At 34.8% G+C, this 23,151-nt stretch overlaps 2 protein-coding genes across 2 annotated transcripts in view; both read right to left on the reverse strand.

Annotated features, from left to right (window-relative positions):
• The window catches only part of LOC146164729 (beta-1,3-N-acetylglucosaminyltransferase manic fringe-like), a 34,222-nt gene extending 26,174 nt beyond the window's left edge, over nt 1–8,048 (reverse strand). Inside the window, exons 1-7 of the mRNA XM_083380804.1 lie at nt 7,757–8,048; nt 7,559–7,650; nt 7,366–7,425; nt 7,060–7,180; nt 3,369–3,457; nt 2,690–2,855; nt 1,487–1,611 (exon numbers count right to left, since the gene is read on the reverse strand). Of these exons, the coding sequence (XP_083236930.1) occupies nt 1,487–1,611; nt 2,690–2,855; nt 3,369–3,457; nt 7,060–7,180; nt 7,366–7,425; nt 7,559–7,650; nt 7,757–8,044 (941 nt within the window). The 5' untranslated portion in view covers nt 8,045–8,048. The remainder of the gene's footprint in view (nt 1–1,486; nt 1,612–2,689; nt 2,856–3,368; nt 3,458–7,059; nt 7,181–7,365; nt 7,426–7,558; nt 7,651–7,756) is intronic.
• Nucleotides 8,049–13,373: 5,325 nt separating this feature from the next.
• Nucleotides 13,374–18,497, reverse strand: LOC146164730 (beta-1,3-N-acetylglucosaminyltransferase lunatic fringe-like). The gene is made up of 7 exons (XM_083382773.1): nt 18,183–18,497; nt 18,027–18,118; nt 17,832–17,891; nt 16,918–17,038; nt 14,787–14,875; nt 14,099–14,270; nt 13,374–13,701 (listed from the first exon to the last, which is right to left on the reverse strand). The coding sequence occupies exons 1-7, from the start codon at nt 18,468–18,470 to the stop codon at nt 13,555–13,557; spliced, it is 969 nt and encodes a 322-aa protein (XP_083238899.1). The 5' UTR covers nt 18,471–18,497; the 3' UTR covers nt 13,374–13,554.
• Nucleotides 18,498–23,151: the final 4,654 nt, after the last annotated feature.

The raw sequence follows: 23,151 nt of genomic DNA on the forward strand, positions 1-23,151 counted from the left end.
AAAGTCATGTTCTCTATAGGCTTCCTGTACGTTTATTATGGAACCAGTTACATTGACGATTGTAGGTTTCCTTAGTGTTATCACTGAACTCTTAACACATTGTTTGCCATTTAAAGTGAGGCTAAAACCCTTGTAACAATTTTTCATCAATTCACGGTTTCTTTGGAACATATTGTTAACAGTAAGAATGCCATATAAATGTAGTAGTGTTTGATTATTTGTTTTTTTAACTTGACTATAGATTTTACTTTGTTTTACTTAGATTTATTGATTGCAGAACACTATTTTAGAAAAACGTAAGTAACGTTTTTATTTTTTTGCTTTGTTTATAGACTAGGAAATATAGGTTTTATATATACTTTGATAATTAATTTTTGTCCTCGCCTTTATTCAACGATCCTGGCTACACAGAATTTTTTATTTTAACGCAAGATTTAGTTCCAAAAATACGTATATCATTCCATTTCCTGATTGCTCGGCCAAAATCTGATATAGCACAGTAAATGCTGTAGTATATTTTGTTTTCTAGATTAGAGATATGTGTCAACCTGAAGCTTAAAATAATACTGGGAACATCAAAATACCTTTGGATTTGTCTTTATTTCAACAAGTTTTGATTACAAAAGTTCAGCATACTACCAAAAGTTACAGCTCAAATTTGTGATTTTTGTAACTATCAATATGAAAGCAGCAACCGCGAAATTACAGACATGCAATATAAAACAAATACAACTGCAATATTATTAGGCAGAAAGTCACATGGTGCGCCTGGCAGTAGAAAGTACGAAAAAGCTGCACATAGTAAATCGTACAAAATGGAATAACATAGGATGGAAACCAATTTATTGGGTGAATGAATAGTATCACCCCTCTATTAAGGGGCTTCTCTATATCCAGCCATATTTAACTTATGTGAATGGGTAGAACACAGTGTTGTGCAATCCATGCCACTCCCTGTAGGTCCGTATATCACGACCTGATCGGGTATCGGCTCCTAACCGATATTATCGGAAACTATAAATCTGACTATTTTGTTAATTACAGGCTCCAACTTCATTCTCTAGTTATGTTACAAACTTAACAGTTAGTAGGATTGTGGTCTGGGCCAAACCTCTGGTTACAATACATATATATATACGGTATTTTTTTATATCCTGAGCAAGCTTACCAGGTTTCTATTAAAGCTAAGAAACAATCAGGCCTAATGATCATCAGGCTGGCAGAATCTTGCTTATTTTAGTGCATATTGTTCCTACATATTCAGCATTTTAAAAATATAGTGGATTGAATATGTGTAGAACAAGCACAAGTTTTTTTGGAAAATTAATTTTTCAATTTAAAAAAAAATTAAAACATTTTTAATTTTTTTTTTACAATTTGTTTTTGGGCCAATTTCTTCGGTTTTCTGTTTGATTCTTCGGTCGACATAGTCGCCAAGTCGCCAGCTTTCTGCCATACTGATGATTATTCCCTCAAAGACGCACACATTGGATCGTTAGAATGTTGCCAGCAGTAAACAGAGATAAATCTGCTCGGATCCTTCTTCAAGCTAAAAGTGTTGATTGACGGCGGAATGTTCAGCTTGCTGTTACCCCCGTAGCAAATAACCGCCTACATGAGAGAAAGGTTTGCATTATCACCTCTATTGAGCACAACATTGTTTTTAAAAATTGAATTTAAAACACAAGATAGGCAGAATGATACCAAAATTGTAATTTAAAAGTATTTATAAAAATGGGGGGTATACAGGATTTAAAGATAATATTTTAAGGTTGTGAAAACGTTAAACAAGCGGAAATTTTTGTTTTATCGCTGTATCACCGTTTAATGTTTCGTCATGGAAAGTTTTCTGTAAAAAAACATCAATTGCCGATCTAGCAAGATTTTGCAAAGACACCATTTTTCACTGAGTTAGGCCTCGCCGGCTCATGTGTACAACCGTTTTAATGTTAATGCATGTTTTGAAATTCGCAATATTGTCAACAATTCGGTATTTTTAGAATGGAATATGCGTTTGGCCCGTTACGTGGCTTTGTCGATCGAAGGGCTTTTGTTTTAGCCATATTGGGACAAAAATATTATTTCCGTGTATAAGAGAGTCGAGAGAAAAAGCTTAGCTGGAACCGTCCTTGTCGCGTGAATGCCTACGTATTATAATGTAACAAATAACTATTTTATTGAGTATGTACGTCTTGCCTTTCTTTATACAGAACTCTTCTAACCCCTTTATAGGCTAAGCTTGCGTTATAAGATTCTTTATCATTATTATTATGAAGATCAGTATCGAATAAAGTGTTGTCTGTTACTCAAGGAACCAATTGGAGTGCTCGTATGTTAGAAGCAGTCGACAATGAACAATTCAATTTGAATGCAGTATCAACCTTGTAGCCGTGAGGTTGATACGCCGAGGCACAAAAGACAATTAAATGAGTACTCACTACTCATTATCACCCACATCTACAAGTATCTTTTTTAGTAATACGTAATAAGAATATCAAAGCCCATACAGAAGTAGGTATCATTTTGATCGTTTCAAATAATTCTTTATTCATTTTCATCATAGTGAGAAGGCACATAGTGAGAATGTTTAGTAATGATTTCGCCATTAAAATTAGACGGAATGTTATTATGTAACAACCAGAAACCCTGAAATACACAGATGTTTAATTTTAGGCTGTTTTGAACTCACCGCGTTCATCCAGGTCGATGCGTTCAATAAGCTCAGGTTTTTAAACGGATGATAAAACCGATGAGACTCGACAAGTGGAACCTTAAGCTTATATGTGATTATATATCCAAGATTGGCATCTTCACCCATCCCATTCTCTCGACAAGCGTCGGTGAATTTCCCATTTCTAAAGAAAAGGGAGCAACATGCTTTTTCTATTTGATAAATTATGCAAGAACTCCATAATATAGAAAATATATGCATCGCGTGTATGGTTATTAACATGCCTGATGTAACAATCATTACTTTGTAATTTTTTGAATTTTGTTTGTTTTTTTACAAATAGTTCGATTCGTGTTTTTTTACAAATAGTTCAATTCGTTTAAATAAGCAGGCAAATCGTGAATGTTCCAGGGATTTATCTGAATTCGTTTTAAAGGCAGTTTGTTACCGGTTAAGCTTGAAAAATAAGTTATTGTTCCAATTAAGAGGTTTATATGAATTAATTCAATTTTTTATTAAGATTAACCTACAACCAAACACTAAAACCTAACATGTTTGAAAATACTCCTAATTAGCACAATAATACCTCAAATTAAGCTAACGATCGAATATATAAATATGAGACTAGATTCCTCAAAGGCTTCTAAGAATTAATAATATTAAAAAGTTTTAAGGATTATTAATATTAAAAACTCACCCGACAAAAGGAAGCATCTTTTGCGCAAGAGGCCTTGTAACACAGGTTCCCCCACCCCCGGTACCAAACTCGAACCGATTATTGTTCCACTGTGACATAAAAATGGTATGGAAGACAAATAAATAGCAAGAAGGTAAAGTGATCGGAGTGAATGGGCAGAGTAATTATGTCTGTGTCTTAGTCTCAGTTACGTGCCCCTAACTTACATCTTACCATACCAAATCTTACATCTTACCATACCAAATCTTACATCTAACCATACCAAATCCTACATCTAACCATACCAAATCTTACATCTAACCATACCAAATCTTTCATCTAACCATACTAAATCTTACATCTAACCATACCAAATCTTACATCTAACCATACCAAATCTTACATCTAACCATACCAAATCTTACATCTAACCATACCAAATCTTACATCTAACCATACCAAATCTTACATCTAACCATACCAAATCCTACATCTAACCATACCAAATCTTACATCTAACCATACCAAATCTTACATCTAACCATACCAAATCTTACATCTAACCATACCAAATCCTACATCTAACCATACCAAATCTTACATCTTACCATACCAAATCTTACATCTAACCATACCAAATCCTCTAACCATACCAAATCTTACATCTTACCATACTAAATCCTACATCTAACCATACCAAATCTTACATCTAACCATACCAAATCCTCTAACCATACCAAATCTTACATCTTACCATACTAAATCCTACATCTAACCATACCAAATCTTACATCTAACCATACCAAATCTTACATCTAACCATACCAAATCTTACATCTAACCATACCAAATCTTACATCTAACCATACCAAATCCTACATCTAACCATTACAAATCTTACATCTAACCATACCAAATCCTCTAACCATACCAAATCTTACATCTTACCATACTAAATGTTACATCTAACCATACCAAATCTTACATCTAACCATACCAAATCCTACATCTAACCATACCAAATCTTACATCTAACCATACCAAATCTTACATCTAACCATACCAAATCCTCTAACCATACCAAATCTTACATCTTACCATACTAACTCCTACATCTAACCATACCAAATCCTACATCTAACCATACCAAATCTCACATCTAACCATACCAAATCTTACATCTAACAATACCAAATCCTACATCTAACCATACCAAATCTTACATCTAACCATACCAAATCCTCTAACCATACCAAATCTTACATCTTACCATACTAAATCTTACATCTTACCATACTAAATCCTACATCTAACCATACCAAATCCTACATCTAACCATACCAAATCTTACATCTAACCATACCAAATCTTACATCTAACCATACCAAATCTTACATCTAACCATACCAAATCTTACATCTTACCATACCAAATCTTACATCTAACCATACCAAATCCTCTAACCATACCAAATCTTACATCTTACCATACCAAATCCTCTAACCATACCAAATCTTACATCTTACCATACCAAATCTTACATCTAACCATACCAAATCTTACATCTAACCATATCAAATCTTACATCTTACCATACAAAATCTTACATCTAACCATACCAAATCTTACATCTAACCATACCAAATCCTACATCTAACCATACCAAATCTTACATCTTACCATACCAAATCTTACATCTAACCATACCAAATCCTACATCTAACCATACCAAATCTTACATCTAACCATACCAAATCTTACATCTAACCATACCAAATCTTACATCTAACCATACTAAATCTTACATCTAACCATACCAAATCTTACATCTAACCATACCAAATCTTACATCTAACCATACCAAATCTTGCATCTAACCATACACAATCTTACATAACCATACCAAATCTTACATCTAACCATACCAAATCTCACATCTTACCATACCAAATCTTACATCTAACCATACCAAATCCTACATCTAACCATACCAAATCTTACATCTAACCACACCAAATCTTACATCTAACCATACCAAATCTTACATCTAACCATACTAAATCTTACATCTAACCATACCAAATCTTACATCTAACCATACCAAATCTTACATCTAACCATACCAAATCTTACATCTAACCATACCAAATCTTACATCTAACCATACACAATCTTACATAACCATACCAAATCTTACATCTAACCATACTAAATCTTACATCTAACCATACCAAATCTTACATCTAACCATATCAAATCTTACATCTTACCATACAAAATCTTACATCTAACCATACCAAATCTTACATCTAACCTTACCAAATCTTAATCTAACAATACACAATCTTACATAACCATACCAAATCTTACATCTAACCATATCAAATCTTACATCTTACCATACAAAATCTTACATCTAACCATACCAAATCTTACATCTAACCATACTAAATCTTACATCTAACCATACCAAATCTTACATCTAACCATATCAAATCTTACATCTTACCATACAAAATCTTACATCTAACCATACCAAATCCTACATCTAACCATACCAAATCTTACATCTAACCATACCAAATCTTACATCTAACCTTACCAAATCTTACATCTAACCTTACCAAATCTTAATCTAACCATACACAATCTTACATAACCATACCAAATCTTACATCTAACCATATCAAATCTTACATCTTACCATACAAAATCTTACATCTAACCATACCAAATCTTACATCTAACCATACCAAATCTTACATCTAACCATACCAAATCTTACATCTAACCATGCCAAATCTTACATCTAACCATATCAAAAAGGTTGGGTTTGCGATAAAGCCGCAGGCATTTCATGTTGATCGTCCTTGCGATTTCCGTTTTTCAACGATTGCACTAAATTCAATGTGTAAAAGTTGAATAAACAAGGTCTTCTTTAAAAGGATATTTTGTCGCGGTTTAAGTCAATTAGAAAATGTTTTTGAATCTATACTTTACGCTTAAAGCTATACCCAAATTTAATACTCAAGCTACCAAATTAAACCTTTAAAAGGGAAATGTGGAACATCTAGTATAAAGAAATTCGTTTTTCATGCAAAAAATGGTCACAAACTTTTTGATTCTCATCAACGAGAAATGTTTCCCGGAGGAACTCATAATAAGACCTAACAGCAACATTAGCTAAAGCACAAAAATCTATAACATCGTTGTAGTAAGACTGACGACATAATAAACGAAATACGCAGTAATATCCACGACAGAATAAAAACGTAATCGTCTGAATAGGACGTAAACCCGTCGGAATAAATCCTAAATTCATCGGAATAAGGCCTAAATTGCCAAAATAACGCTGGAAACTGTAAGGATAGGGTGTGAGACGATCGTTCAATATAATAAGTAATCTCAATCTCTGAATTTTTTGACGTAGCAATCAGTAAAAATATAAACAAATTCACAATATGTATTCAAATAGTTAATACATTTCGCCGCTCTATTTTATTTAAGTCTCAACAAGTTATTACCACACACTTAAAAACTTTGGACAGTTTTCAGTGCACTAGCGGCCCCCTGGGACCTTCTCACGGACCCCTTGGTCCCTGGTTGGAAAACATTGTTTTAAAGCGTTGTACCAAACTATACAAATTAAGAAGTTCGTTCTAACTCATCACCTGTAGAGTTTACGTCATCACATTTGTAGACCAATTATTACCTCCCAATGGTCCATACTTTTACGACCGAGGTAAACGGACTCGTTCCAGTGATGTTTGTTGAGCTCCTCCAAAAGTATTTGGGGGTTTACATAATTGTCGTCATCAAAGCGACACCACCACCTTCATGACGAGTTGTTTTTTTCATAAAAATACAAGTTATTTCATAAAAAAAAATAAAAATACAGGTTATGAATTCATAAAAATACAAGTTATGAATAAATTTTGGATACTTTTTCATTTTAATTATAAAAGTAAAAAAAAGACTCGTTGTTGAAAATGACGAACTAAACTGATGAGTGACTTACTTTTTGTTTGTGGGAAGAAACAAGTCAAACTCAGCACCAGTTTTGCAGCACAAATCAACTCTAAACAACAAAACGGTAATAAGATTTGAACAACAGTTGTTTCTCGAAGTGTATTTTTGAAAGAACTTCGGCTAAATTTTAATAGTTTTAAAAACGATTTGTAAAATCCCTTGGAAAATTTAAAGTATTTAACCTATCGTGAGAATTTCCGCAAGATGTGCTGTGCATATGACCATGGGTTTTCAATCGGTATTCTTCATCAAAATCATCCGTTAAAAAATATATCTGCATATAAAGTTTGCAAAAAATAGTCTGTACAATTCCCAGCATAATAAATTTTGCGGAACATTCTTATCCAGTAACAACAAAACATGCATTACCTATCACAAACCTGGTCTCTTGAAACTTGCTTGAACCAAGTGCTGAGAACCATTTCCAGTCTTCCAATTGAACGGTGATATTTTTTGCAAGTTTTAACGGTAAAAAGCACATCATTCAACACCGTACGTGCGGGGTCAAGTTCAAGTTCATCGTAAGTAGGTTCAATGTTAATGTTAAACTTATTTTCCACCGTGAAGTAGTAGCAAAAGTACAGTAAGAGCAACGTACAAGCCATGCAGGTCGTCGCACAAACATGTCTATAGCTGGCGAACAAAGACCTTAGATTCTTTACAAGCATTATCATTTTCTGTATTAAAAAAATGAATTAGGCGCGCGTTGCAAAAACTTCTTTATGATTAAAATTTTAAATAAAAATGTGCTGCTTGAACGCGTAGCATTTAAAGTAATGCGTTAATATCATTCACTTCATAATATCTATTGCGAAAGCGGATGAGCCACATAGTCAAACGCTGCCGTACGCAATGGTACTTTTATTAAGTTTCCTCTTACACCAACAAATATAACAACAAATTTATTTGCATGAAAAATTTAGAGGTGACGTCAAAAAGTAACGTTATATCAGGACGTCATAAAAAAAAAAAACCTTTGGTTATCGTTTGATCTGGTTCTCAATTTTAGTCTAAATCCGTTGGAGTTGGCGTCAAAATATTTCGGCGACTAGAAAACTCGTTTATTAAGTTTTAAAGCCAAAAAAAACATAATTCAGAAACGAATTGAAACTGAAAAAAAATTCGCCTGTTGATCGAACTATTGGGGCTAAATTTGTTTTACGTGATTAGAATAGGCAAAAAGTTGTACGACATTGTCTATAGCGGTCATGTTCAAATGGCGGATCGTGATCCGGTTCCGGATCTTTTCAACGTTTTGTGCGGATCTTCTAATGTAGTCTTGAAAAAATAAAATACTTACTTTTTGACTATTTTAATTATACGTGAGTGCGAAAATTTTTCGCGCTTCGCGCGAATAATCTTTCTATGTCCAACTTGTTTACGTTTTGATGCTGTCTTTTCAACTTGATCGGCGCTTCGTTGCCGTTAACGGAAAACGTATTCAAAAATATTGGTCATATATTTTTTAACATTTTTTTCAGGAAATTCAAAAGAAATGCTGGTATACCTAAAAAAACGCAATCGCTTCGCTCGTCACGTGCGCCCTCATTTAGAAAGTTTAACAAAAACTAAACAAGATTGACTATTAAAGGTATCGCGTTTCTTCAAAGTAGTTTTATTACACTTTTCATTAATAGTATGGATGACGACGTTTGGGCTCGAATTTTAAACCAAATAAACGCCTTTTTTCGCACTTTGTGCCAACGCTTTTAAGTGAAAACAAAGATCCGAGGTCCGCCTGATTAAAAGTTGTTCTAACATTTTAATAACACAATTCTCAGTTAACATTTTGTGCGTCCCACAAAGACCTTTCTGAGTTAGGTGTTAGCCCGCGACTAGAAAAAGGTTGCCAACCCCTGGTCTAAACCAACTCATCATTTTTCAAACTGAAACAATCTTGGTGCTGTAGCACACTTCACTTTTGACTTTTACAAAGTTATAAGTTCTGAATTTTTAACTTAGGGAATACCCCTATTTTTCGTCTGACGTTAATGAATAATCTCGTCTTAAAACAGTGACAGTATGACGTCATAGAATGGTGATAGCAAGACGTGAGAAAAAAACTAATCAGAAACAGCCAAATACGTCCAGCAAAAGCGACCACGTGCGTCATCGACAATCCTGTCAGGCGCCAGCTGCAAAATCACGGTGTACAAAACTTCAGGCAAGTTAACTTCAGGCAAAAAAACAAACCAAGACCATGAAGTATATGTGATTAATTGTGGTAGAATCACACATAATTCGACTATTAGCAGCGCAAATTTCAAGTTCCATGAACGGAACGAGCGCTAAATTACAAGCACGTCTTTCGCCACCTGCAATACTAAACAAAGAATGTTTATTCGGGTGTTATTAGATTAGCGCAACATCTGCGCCGAGCTATGTGCAGCTAAATTACAAGCTGCGGTTGAGGAGAAATAAGGTGTGTCCATTGCACACACTTAGCACGTGGTCTTAGAGTATGCTAAAGAGCATAATTTTGCGTTAACCATCATTACTTAAAAATGGAGACTTTGAAACGCGCACGACAGTCACCATTATACCTCCTTTTAAGAATCTGCTTCAGTTAAACAAATGTCGATGTTACACTAACATCGGATATTAGCGCAGAGACCGAATAGCGAGGAACATACTGCGACACTGCGTATAACTCGACGTTTTTTAGCGAGAAAAAAAAGAAGGTTTGACTTAGCGTTGTCAATTGTCGAATGCACACTTGCCAATCAGTCCACTTAAACAAATAACGAAAGAGAAAAACTTCCAGCGTTTACGGTCGACCAAACAAAAGATGAAAAACGGCATTTTGCGCTCGATTTTGGTTTCGCATTGGATTAAGACGCTTGACCAAATTACTGAAAAAGCCGCTTCGAACAGTTTGTTAAGCCATGACAAAAACGAACAAAAAACGATAATATCACTTACAAAAAGGGGGTAAGAACTCCCGCCACCCTGGATACGCCACTGGGGGCAATGGATAATGTATAATATTTTTAACCTCTATAAGTAATAAATATTACACTTATAAATAATACTAATAATCGCATTTTGAAATTCCTTTGTCTGTGTTGGGTTAGTGAATAGGTTTTGTTGAGGCTTGAGGCCAGATTAGCGGTAGCAATAAGGTTTCACCAAGGTTTTGGGTTAGGATGAGTATTTCTTTGACTTTTGTCGCAAAAAAACTCTAGCGATTTTAAACATTCGAACGCAGACGCTCAATTTAAGACCTTATTAACTTTTACTCAGCAAACCGAACGTAGTAAAAAAAATAATAATCGTCTCCTACAATCATCTCGTGATTAACTTAAAACACTATAAATATACTATTTTTAATTCTGGTATTCTACAAGAAACTTGGAGAGATGATCCCATGCTGTTGAAAAACAAGTCGACTGTTTGTGTCACAACATGCTCGTTTACCATTGGTAATTTCTCAATAACAAATGTGCGCCAAAAAGAACGTAGAAAACAAATAAATAGTGTTTAAAAACAAAAGATGGTCTTCTGCCTGTCTCGCGCTTTGTTTAGTTTAGTTTATTAAGTCGGCAACAACCAATCATAAACGCCTTCAAATAGGCTATTCAAACCGCCGCTTTCTGCTCCCAGTTTAGACTTAGACACAACAACTTTATAATTTTTCGCAGCAGCTCTCTGTTACTTTTACGAAACCCCGATAAACTTATCTAGATCTGGGACGACGTTTGCTCTGACATCTTTTAATTCCTGTACCCAAAAAGCATATTTAAAGTCAGAAAACAGCTTATAAAAGATATCAAGTTCTCAAAACGACCTACCTACTAGTCGCCTGGTGAGTTAAGCGTGACGAACAGAGTAGGTCACCGGAACGCTGAAATGCCAACCTTTTTTAGTGTGTTCTTAATAAAAAGTCGGCAGTGTCTTGACTTCCCTTTAGCTGTAAGTAGCATTGTGCTAATTCTATCGCGACGACTTGCTGTTGTACAGCACAGTAAGTGTCAATCCTATTTAGAAACTAGTCGAAAACTGATGTAGATTTTGTATTGTAGACCAAGTAGAACTAGATGCTCGCTTGCCCAATAACACCCTATTTACACTTGATTATTAGGCGAAGCTTATCGCAAACTAATTGGTCGTCCGATGTCGCCGATATTCTGTGAACATACTTACTCGCACTGCTTCCCTGCGTTAATTGTACGGTGGGTGAAAGTTTATTCACGGCCTTACCTCTTTGTGTATTACCCCGACAATAAAATGAAAAACAATTTGAAGAATATTTAAAAAAATCGGATTTGTAGAATATTTGCTATTTGCACCTGTTTCGTATGTTACTCCAATCCAACATATCGACACACAATTTTAAATTGTGTACGCCTGGTGTTGATATGTTGGATTGGAGTAACAAGCGAAACAGGTGCAAATAGAGAGGTGTATATTGCCACCAGATTTCGCATTTAAATTTGCGGCGGTAAAATATGTTCGATAACTACAGAGAGCTAAAACGATGACGTCACAATATTTTAGGTTTTTTACCCCCCAATTAAAGGGCCCAGCCTTCTTATGTCTAAGATGCGAAAGGGGTAGTTGCGAGGGTTTCATTTTATTGTACGTTAGTTTGGTAAAGACTATGCAAAATTAATTTTAGAATCGTTTTGCAATCAAAATATTTTATTCATTGATTAATTTTTATTTTTGGCGCTTTAAAACAAAAATCCCATTCCCAGAGACAATGACAAACCGGCACTTGACGCCTGAAAGCTTTACCTTCAAGAAAATTTTCAGGCTTTTTTGACTCATGGTCAAATCTGGCGACATAGTTCACGAATTTAGTATGTTTCACTATTCGTTACGTATTTTCGTTCCCCTGTCTGCATTGTTGGTCACTTGAACCACATCACTGCAGTTTGTACACGACAATAAACAGAAATTATATTGCGATACGCGGTGTCTGTTCGGGGCGGCCAGGCATCAGTTTCAAGATAATGCAGCCAACCAAAGATCATTTCACAACAGAGCAGTAGAAACTCCCCCAGACTGCAGCTGCGGTATAGACGTCAAGCGTTTGTGCGCCCAACTGTGACATAATGGATGAACGACGCTGATTGATTTTCCTAAAATTCCAAGACTGCAATTGACGTATTATGCCGATTAAATCATTACAATTATACTATTTCAGCCACAGTCGTATGTGCTTCGTATATACAACAACAAACGTGACGTATGAATACACCCACAGTAGAAACACCTACCGATTTTATGAAAAATATTTTACGTGGACATTGCTCTCCTTCAACCACTTGTGATATCTCTAGTGCTTATCATCTCTGCTATGTTTCAATCTTGATAATGGCAGAAGAAGAAGCGTATGTTAACCAGGAACCTCGGTACGAGCAAGTAAAACTTCGACGAATGACAACTGGACCGAGAAGTTGCCAACACGACCAATCACCTGATCAAGGTAATTCTGCAATTTAACTACTTTATTCACAAAAGTCAAAACAAACCAATAACAAAATATCAATACCAAAAACGCCCCAAGACAAGCAGTTACAATATCAATTGATATTGGCTATATGCTCCGTTTAGCTGTTAAAGGAAATTCCTATTTCTCACGTTCAGTTTTATCAGCAACACGCTAAACAAATATAAACTGTGAATTTACAACGGATTTTGTTAAAAGTTTTCCTGAAAGTGTAAATTTGCATTAACCTAAACATTTTACTTTTCAAATGATTGTAGAAAAGCGGTGATAAAAAATGAATTTAGAGCTTGCCTTCTATACGCTCAAGTCAGTTGTTTTCAATATTTTTTCCTCAAACCTGGCTTCCGCAAATACTTAAGTCGAAACTTCTGGTGGCGCTTTGAAGATTATAAAAAATAAAACTATAGGAACCCGACAATTCCTAATTAATTAATTCTGAATATTCAAACGACGTTATTCCTGTGGTCTTGGAAACCTAGCTATTTTTACTGTTTATTATATTATTAATCAAATCCCTGACATCGGGTATGGACTCAGATCCGGTATTATCGAACATCTCTAAGGCAAGCTACTTTGTCATCGACAGACTTCGCTTTTATTGCCTGCTTTGTTATGCTATGATCGCAAAGAGTCGGTAGGATAAAAAAATATTTAATCGATTTTCAGATCAAATTGCCATATTTTTTAAAGCGTTGTAATATGATAAGCAACCAGGTTCCCTGATCATTCTCTCAAAGCAGCACATATCGGATCGTCAGAATGCTGCCAGCAGTAAACAGAGATAAATCTTGTCGGATCTTTCTCCAAGCTAAAAGTGTTGATGGACGGTGGAATGTCCAGCTTGCCTTTACCGAGGTAGCAAATAACCGCCTGTTTCAAAAACGAAGGTATGCGTTATAGACTCTGCTATGCAAAAAAATTAGGGTTAACAAAAGTTATTTTTAAGCCCAACAAAAAATAGACAAGAAAACACCGAAATTTATAATCCAAAATTTTCTAAATATTGGGTGGGTAGGTATTATATAAAGAATGGTCCAAGATTTTAAAAAAGGAAAAGAAGACCACCAAACTGAAGGAAGGTGGACTACTGGACCTATTGAGTATATTTAAAATGTAAAAATTGTTTTCCATAAAACCCAGAACCTTGGCCTCGCTTCAAAATACAGACTATTTCGACGAAATACAGCAGTTAAGTTTTTAGAATCAAGTTACGAAATGTTATGACTTCTAAACAAGAAATTCAATGTTTAGCCCGTTTCAGACTTACCGCATTCATCCAGGTAGAAATGTTCATTGTGCCCAAGTTTAGGTTTTTAAACGGGTGGTAAAACCGAAGAGACTCTACAACGGGATTCTTAAGCTTGTATGTAATTATATATCCAAGATTGGCATCTTCACCCATTATATTCTCTCGACAAGCTTCAGTGAATTTCCCATTTCTAAAAAAGAAGTTGGCGATCCAACAAACCCTTTCTTACGTTGAAAATTAAAATGATAATATATATCACGTTAAAAATCAAACATAAAGAGGCTTTATAACACAATGGCAAATATTACTGAAACGAAAAGTTTAATTTAAATATGTCATTCTGTTTATACCAGAGGTTTTTAACCTATGGGCCATGACCCAGAAGTGGGCCATGGCGCTGTTTTCAGTGGGCCACAGAGCTTGACATACAGCGATATCAAAAATCATGTAATTATGAACACAGATAAATAGCAAACACATCAAACTAATTTTATGTTTGTGACATTATTTCTTTTTACAATGTGTTAGCACTTCACATTATACCTATAACGTTTAAATGCCTTGCTTGCACTTAATTGTACAACATCGACTTTTCTTAAATTATCTAGCCGATAGGATTCTTTTTTAATTCTAGTTTCCTATAGTGTTTTTTGTTTTCATCTTGCCGGAGGCTTTCAAGTATTTTAATCCTTAAAAGTTAACTCACCCAACATGCGAAATCATCTTTTGCGCCAGAGGTCTTGTAACACACGTTCCCCCGCCACCGGTCACAAATTCGAATTGATTGCCGTTCAACTGTGACGTAATAATAAATGTTCCAAGATATTCAGCACCACCAGTGGACAAAAAATTACAACTATACCGCGTGTAACAATCATTTCTGTGCCAGTTTAAGGTGTCTGGTCCAGTTTTAAAATAGCGTTTCTATAGCAATTTAAGGTTAATGTATATGCCCAAAGAAGTATAGGCCTATGGGGTTGGACATGGTATATTCATTCTATACACTGAAATCAGAATATCTTTAATATATACCAGTAAATAGAGTTTACCCGGTAACTTTATAGTAGGATATGTTTAATACAATTACTACTTAGATTGTGGACAAGCTTCTGCTAAGCCTGTTTGGCGATGAGTACAAAAGTATTTTTTTTTCTATTTTGTTGGCTTTAGTTTACTTTAGGGGTCACCAAACTTAATTGACGATCGTGATCAGAATATTTAATTTTGTGCCAAACTTTATTGACTTGCATAAATATTTATTCAACACAAACTGTTATTAGCTTTATTAAATTATCATTCCGTTTGAATTTCATTAAAATTTAGTTTAAAACTTTCGACAAGATTTTAAATGAAATTTAATGTTATGCGTGCTAGAGAAATTAAGCCGGTCATACATCAAAACGTGACGTCACAAGGTTACGTCAAACGTGGGGTAACGAGTAAGTAACCTTAAGAACACCATACGATGGGTTGATAATTAAGTGTAAAATTGGACAAGGTGTTCTTTACAATACAAACCACATAAAGATGGTAAGATTCGCGCAAGGCCCAAGTAAACTGCTTTAAATGATTGGCCTACGTTCACATAGAAAAGTAGAGAAAAATCCCTTTGGAAACCATATTATTCGTTTATTTTTTTTAAAGAGTATTTTTAGGTGAATACCAGACTTTTAAAATAAACAACGAATAAGGTTCACGCTTACCCCGAACCAAACGCCTTAACATGATTTAAATATTAAACTAAGTACAGGACTGTGATAAATATATTTTAGCATCATAAGGATCTAGTAGCATACCACAATATAAATCAAGATGTACGCTAATAAAAACTTAAACCAACTGTCCTAGGTAAGTGGTGCACTACGCAAGCCGCAACTTAGTGACGATGCAGTCACTAAAATGACGTAACATCTGACAACACAGATAAAAAACTCACAGGGTTTAGGTTGACAAAACAACTTTACCTATAAAAGTCTTCGAAATACTCAAAAGCACATTTGAACAAAATGTGCAAGTTTAAGTGACATATTAAGTTTAACATTGATAGACAAAATCTTAACACCGATACCAAATTTAAATAGCGCCTTATTTCTTTATACAACTCACATGGTTTAAGTTGACAAAACTGTCATATTTATTTTTAGGGGGGCGGTGACAAGTATAAGGCGCCTTTGGGCTGAAAAGCTTTTCGAAAACAAGCGAAAAATTACTAGACATATTTTTCTTATTATAGAGATATATACGTAAGAAAGTTTTGAGATTTAGCTTGTTTAATTAGGTAAAAAATACAGATGTGGCGGTCATGGGCTCACGGTTTCCTTCTTGGATCCACCAAAGGGCAAAGGACAATGAGGTCTGCCGGACAACCAGTTTAAAAGCTTGTTCAGTTAAGGAGATATTTTTGCCGCTATAGATAACAAAATGAAGGTCGGCCTAACTATAGAAATGCCGTCTTGAATATAAAGGATGATCAACCATCTTTGGCACAACATTCCAACAAATAAAAATTATCGGAACTTTATAAAGGAATAACTATTTGAAAGCTGCACGTTTAAACAAATGTGCGAGTTTAAGTTACACCGTTCAACATTGATAGACAAAATCTTAAAATTGATGACAAATTTAAATGAGGCCTTTCTTTAAATTGACCGCTTAATCAAAATTGATGAAAATTCTTTAAATCTTTATCACCAAACATAAAACTGTTGAGACCTAAATACAAGCAGCGAAAATATCCACCACAACATATTACTTTCATTCTTTGAACTAAGCAACAAATAATGGACTTTGTTTTGACGTTATCATCTATATCTTCTCACATATTTTACCACTTTTACCTCTGAATGGTCCATACTTTTACGGCCAAGGTAAATGGGCTCATTCCAGCGATGTTTGTTGAGTTCCTCCAAAAGATTTTGAGGATTCACGAAGTTGTCGTCATCGAAGCGACACCACCACCTTTGTGACGAAATAATTTTTTCATATCGGTAAAAAACAAAAACTAAAAGGTTATATCAGTGTTTCTCAGCCTTTTGTGGCTAGCGGCACCCATCAGCAATGATAAATAGATTGTGGTACCCCTATATGATTTTTCCGTAGGTAATTCATTATAATGTCGCAATAAACGAAACCGGAGCAACACACACTAACTCATCTTTACAAGGGAGTAAGTTATAATTGGGTTTATTCAACTCTAATCGTCCACAAAAATAGTAAAAGTTAAATAAAAAATAGATTCTTAAATATTCTCAAATATCTCTCGACACCCTTAAGAATTAGAAATGGCACCTCAGGGTGCCGCGGAACCCCGGTTGAGGACCAGTGGGTTATATCTTTTCATTATTTTTTTTTTAAGTTAAAACATATAAAAGGGCTTATTTTTATGGAAGCCAAGACATTGGCAGAAAGTTTCTGCTTGTCGATCACTGTTCCGATGACCGATATATTAACAACAACAAAAAACAGGATTAAATATTTTTTTAAAAGAATAGTTTGCCTATAACCGGCATCGTCAGTTCCTATAAGTTAAGTAAAATAAATATACATAGCAAGGTAATAATAACACTACTAAAAAGGTCAAAAACATATTTTTATTAATTTTATGATCAATTTGCTTTTTATATCGTATATTATGTATTTTACTCAGTTTCAATCGGGTTTTTAAACATTTGAGTTTTATTGTTTGTTTTTTAAGTTATACAAAATGTTTCATTTTTTTGACAACGACAAACAAATTTAATGAGTCACTTACTTTTTGTTTGTTGGTAGAAACAAATCGAACTCTGCACCTGTTTTGCAGCACAAATCAACTCTAAAAAGCAAAACGTGAAAAAAAACAATATTAACGACATGTTCCTTTTCGAAGTAGATATTTAAATCAAGCTAAAGCTAAAAATTACCTAAAACCGGTTTGTCAGTTCCTTAATTTAATAAGCAAGTCTTTAACCTGTCGTGAGTATTTCCGCAAGATGTGCTGTGCATACGACCATTGGTTTTTAGTCGGTATTCTTCGTCAAAATCATCGGTTATAATAAAGATCTGCATATAAAGTTTGCATAAAAAAACTCTGTTTTTAAAAAAATATGCATGACATATTAAAAACCTGATCTATTGAAACTTGCTTGAACCAAGTGCTGAGAATCATTTCCAGTCTTCCACTTGACCGATGGAATTTTTTGCTAGTTTTAACAGTAAAAAGCACATCTTTGAGCAAAATATGTGCGGGCTCAACATCAAGTTCATTGTAGCTATGTTCAATATTGCTTTTTAATTTCTCTTCCGCAGTGATAACGTAGCATTTGTACAGTAATAGCAAAGCAAAGCCCATACAGGTCAGAGTAATAACATGTCCATATCTGGCCAATAGGCACTTGAAATTCTTTAAAAGCATTGATTTTTTTCAATGTTGTAAAACTGATTTAATCTGTGTTACAAAAATAAATTAGAAGTGTGTTGTAAGGAATTTTTACAGTAGACCGAAAGTATAATGTATGTTAAAATTGAGCGTTAATATGATAAACTGGGAACAGACAACAGGACCTAAAAAGCAATAAGATCTAAAGCAGAAAAATCTATCAAAACGTATTATTAAGATGAACTACATAATAAAACCAAATACGCAGTAACATCTACGATACAACGAGAACTTACTCCTCTGAATAATACCTAAACCTGTCTGAATAAGGCCGAAGTTCATCGGAATCAGGCCTAAATGGCCAAAATAGTCCGAAAACTGTGGGGGAGGGTATGGGACAATTGGGGATTCTGGCATCGGCCTTTTTGCTGTCGACGTTTAGGCGCGCTAGTACATATGGCGCCCTTGGTTAGCCGCTGTTTTGGAACCGTATTTTTTGGCCCTGTTTATGGTTAGTGGCGGGTTATTAGGGTAAATTAGTGATGTACTTGGGGGTGGGGTTCGGGGATAGGTAAACTATTGTATTGGCCTGATTCTGGCCAATCAGATCTTATTCCGACAATTTAGGACTTATTCTTAGACCGTATTGCGACTATAGTTATTAGTCCCATTTTTGTCTTACTCCGAACTGTGTTTTATTCAGACGTTGATGTTGTCCTTATTTCGGTTTTATGTCTGGAGTCCGATGAACGTATCAATACGTTATAATGACGGTCTCCATAATTTATCGATAAGCCCGTGTCACTAGGTCAAAGGCTGCTACGAAAATGGATCAATTTAGGGTTGTTACAACACGAGCAAATACAATTATTTCGGTACAACATGTTTGGTGTTACATTGTAGTTAGAGTTAGTGGCTTAGTCAGTAGTTGGCTTAGGATTTTCTACTAGGCTATACGGTTGGTTAACGTTTACTTCTCGAGTTGTGTCACTTTTTGGGTTTATTTGAGAGTTGGTTTGGGTCCAGGCCAGCGGCACTACTAGAATAATTTTTATACAGGAACGCATGAAAGATTCCTAACCTAACGTATAGGAATTGTTAGAGATGACGTCACACAGTAGCAACTTTAGAAAACTTGAGATTGTCATTCGTTATCGAGATGAAATTTTTGTATAAATGCATATTGAAACAGTTAGCGGCAAACCTTTTTCGCGACGAGACTTATTCGGGTTAAACTGATGTAATATATTAGTAGAACTGAAAAAGTTCATGGATCGACATTTGTTATGAAATGTAAATTGCATAACTTTATTAAAATTGGCAAACATGATTTAGGTCTAGAATCTTAAGATAAAACAGATTTTTACTCTTAAAACATGCCAGCAATAGTTATTTTACAGTTGGGTTTGTTTTGCTTAGATGCCGAATACAGTGGTTTTTGGTTAAGTGTTTGGTTGGATTTTGGGTTTGGTTTTTGGATTGGGTTAAATAGTTTTGATTCTTTGTCGCAAAAAAACGCTTTCAAAGGCGTATATAAATCCGCTCATTTTAATGACTTGCATACCTTGCACCGAGCAACTTAAAATAAATATTAACATATTGACAACTTACAACAACTCTATAGTATAATTACTTGGCGTGGCTGAACGCATTTCAGACCTATGCCCGCGGCTAAAAGTGCAATTCAAGTGCAACGCGCCCCAAACTTTTTAATCTGGGTCACTAAAGAAACTTGAACTGTGTTTATTCTGGTTTTATACAGGAAACTATGGGAAATTATCACTGTGTTGTTCACTAGATTAGTGAAGTCTACTGGTTTGTCATCAATAGCTAGACAGCTAACAAATGGCGACAAATTAGTATAATTATAAAAGAAGCCCGTTTACGTGTAATTTTAATCAACAAAATTACCACCGTAACTGGTCTATATCTTGAGAATATTAAAAAAATCGAAGTTAATGTTAGTTACCGCAAATGAAATAATGCTTGAAGTATTGCATAACAACTTGCGTTTCTCTGGGATAAAACACCTTATACCAGGAATTCTTAACCTTTTTTGTATGTTTTACCCACTGGACAAAAATAAACATCACATTTACCCCCAATATATAAAGTGGTGCTCATTTATTAAAAAAACGAAGGTAACAAATTACATCAGTTAAAGTCAGTGCGACGGCTACCCTTGCTTTTTGGCAACGAGTTGTTCAAGGTCTGGTAAATTAGTAGATAATGCACAACGAATATCAGATTCAACATGTTAAGTCGGTTTCGTGCTTTAGATTTTATAGTAAGCAATGCGCAAAAGTCAGTTCGCATTGGTTAGTTAAAGAAAACAGAACCACAATATTTAGAGCTTGAATACATATAGCCTTGGATTTACCCCCTAAAACGAGGATATTTACCCCATGGGGTAAATTTAGCCTAGGTTAAGAAAGGCTGCCTTGTACTATCTGTTAAAATAACAGTATCACTTTTATTTAAACTCACACTCTTTTACCAATAAATTCCTGCCTGTTTGTACCTCGTTTCCTAAAATGAATTCTCATCATCTGACGAATAAATTGATTGACGGCGAAACAGAGAGTTTTTTCTAAAGTTGTCGTACAAAATAACCTTTTTTGCTTCCCATGTCTGGAACGAGGAGTTGATGCGAAATAGTAACACTTTGCTTAGCAATACAACAAAAGTCTGGCGACGCGGAGACGCATAAAGCTTACAGAAAAACAATGACAGCAACTTATTAGGTTGAACAAGAGGACTTTTCAATCGTTTTAAACCAGACCTATAGTTTAGCTTTATTTAGCCGCGGGCCTATACTAAATTGAGAAAGGTGTCTGCGGGCTGCAATAGATTTTATCTCACAATTTTGCTGTTAAAACATGTATTTTTAACATTTTGTTGGGCGGATCTAGGATTAATTTATGATTGAAATTGGGTTTAATTACATTCAAGAAGACAGCGTTCGCGCAAAGGGCGAAAACAACACAGGACGTCATACACAATCACAATAAAAAGGTGTGTTCTATGATTGAATATAAAATGCCCAATGAATTCGTGCGAAGCGTATAAAATGTATTGTAATATACTATGCTGGTTTAATTGTTCAAATGTCACGTTATGCATGTCTTCCAAGGGCTTAACACATTCGCTTAAACGCAAACATACTAAATCAGTGGTTCTCCAGCTTTTTATTTCCGCAACAGTCATGCGAATTTTACAGCGTGCTGTGTCACTTTATTGTGTCATGTTCAACCGTCATTACCCAAACGACACATTTCCGAATTTTCGCGCAGAAATGCGTTTTTAGCTTCGAATACCATTAGCCTCACCTTGGTAAACTCCTGATATACATTTGTGTCAAAAAACAAACATTGCCAATAAGCGATTTGATATATTGTTTTTCTTCACTTTTTGATATTCCTATCCAGGGTTTTTTTTAAGGTTTGGTTTGGGTGACCGCTAAGTAGTTTTAAAAGATCGCAAGTGTTTCATTTAAATACCAAAAAGTTGCAAGTCCAAAATTTGGGAAACCGCTGGAGAAATTTGGGGGACCGTTTCGGTAAAAAAAAACACTGTTCCTGTCGTATTTGATGTGTTGTATTTCAAAGCATTTAATTTTTTTAATATATCACATGTCAAGCGAAGTGAAATCGCTTGTTTGACAAATTCGATTAGGCTAACTCCGTCCAGTCCGAACCATTCCGTCCAGTCCCGGTTAGACTCCTTCAAACTTATTTTAAAAAGGTTTAAACCGCCTAATGTCATTCCTAAAGAATATAGATTGATCAATAATGTTCTACTCAATTAATATTAATCATCTAAAATTAACGATGACAAACATCGAAGAATCGCATTGCAATCATATAATGAGTATAATGAGTTTAACTTGAAATATAAAAAGCACGATATGCAAACAATTGTGTTTTTAATACAAGGGCGGTTAAACAAAAACACAATTTAAGTTGACTATTCATTTCTAGAAGTTTCTGACAACATCGGATTAAGGCCGATCTGAGATGCCGTAAAATAAATGCAGTTTTGATTCCTAAATTAGGGGCGCCGTACTTTGAAGTAAAATCCTGAAAAAATTAACACAGGCAGCGGAAAAGTCCGAATTGTTTATATCGTATAAACGTGACTAGAATTTTAAAATCCAACCCTACGCACGACTGCAAAATAAAGCGAAGGAAAAGTAAAGCAAAAGAAGAAGGATATGAATACATAACACAGCAGCAGACCCAAAACAACGCCAAAAAATCAACACGTGTCCGAAAAAAAACTTTTTTAGGTTATTCAAGCAAGCGAAAACGTCATACATATCGACAGCACTAAGACCCAAATTAATCGACCTTAATTATTGCCGAGCATGCAAGGCAAAAAAACTAGCTGACAATCGCATTATGGGCCTAAAAACGAGATGAAAACGTTGTCGGTGTATAGTGGTAGACTCGGAAAGGTAATGCTGTGTTTAAACTTAAAGTGTGTAGCTCTTAAAACAAAATTATAGGGCAAGAATCTACAATGAGTATGAAAAAGGCTGCGCGGTTTCAAACTTCAAGCAAAGCGACAACTTGTTTCTGTGAGAGATTTCTGTGTTCTCTGTTTTCGTAAAGTACTGCTTAAAACATCGGAACTTAAATTGATTTTGTATAAAAAAAGAAACAACCTTTTATAAAGCTACAAGTATCAAAAAAATCTGTAACAAAAATTTCAAGTT

The sequence above is a fragment of the Ascidiella aspersa genome, chromosome 2 (assembly GCF_963924565.1).
Source record: "Ascidiella aspersa chromosome 2, kaAscAspe10.2, whole genome shotgun sequence".
NCBI lineage: Eukaryota > Metazoa > Chordata > Ascidiacea > Phlebobranchia > Ascidiidae > Ascidiella > Ascidiella aspersa.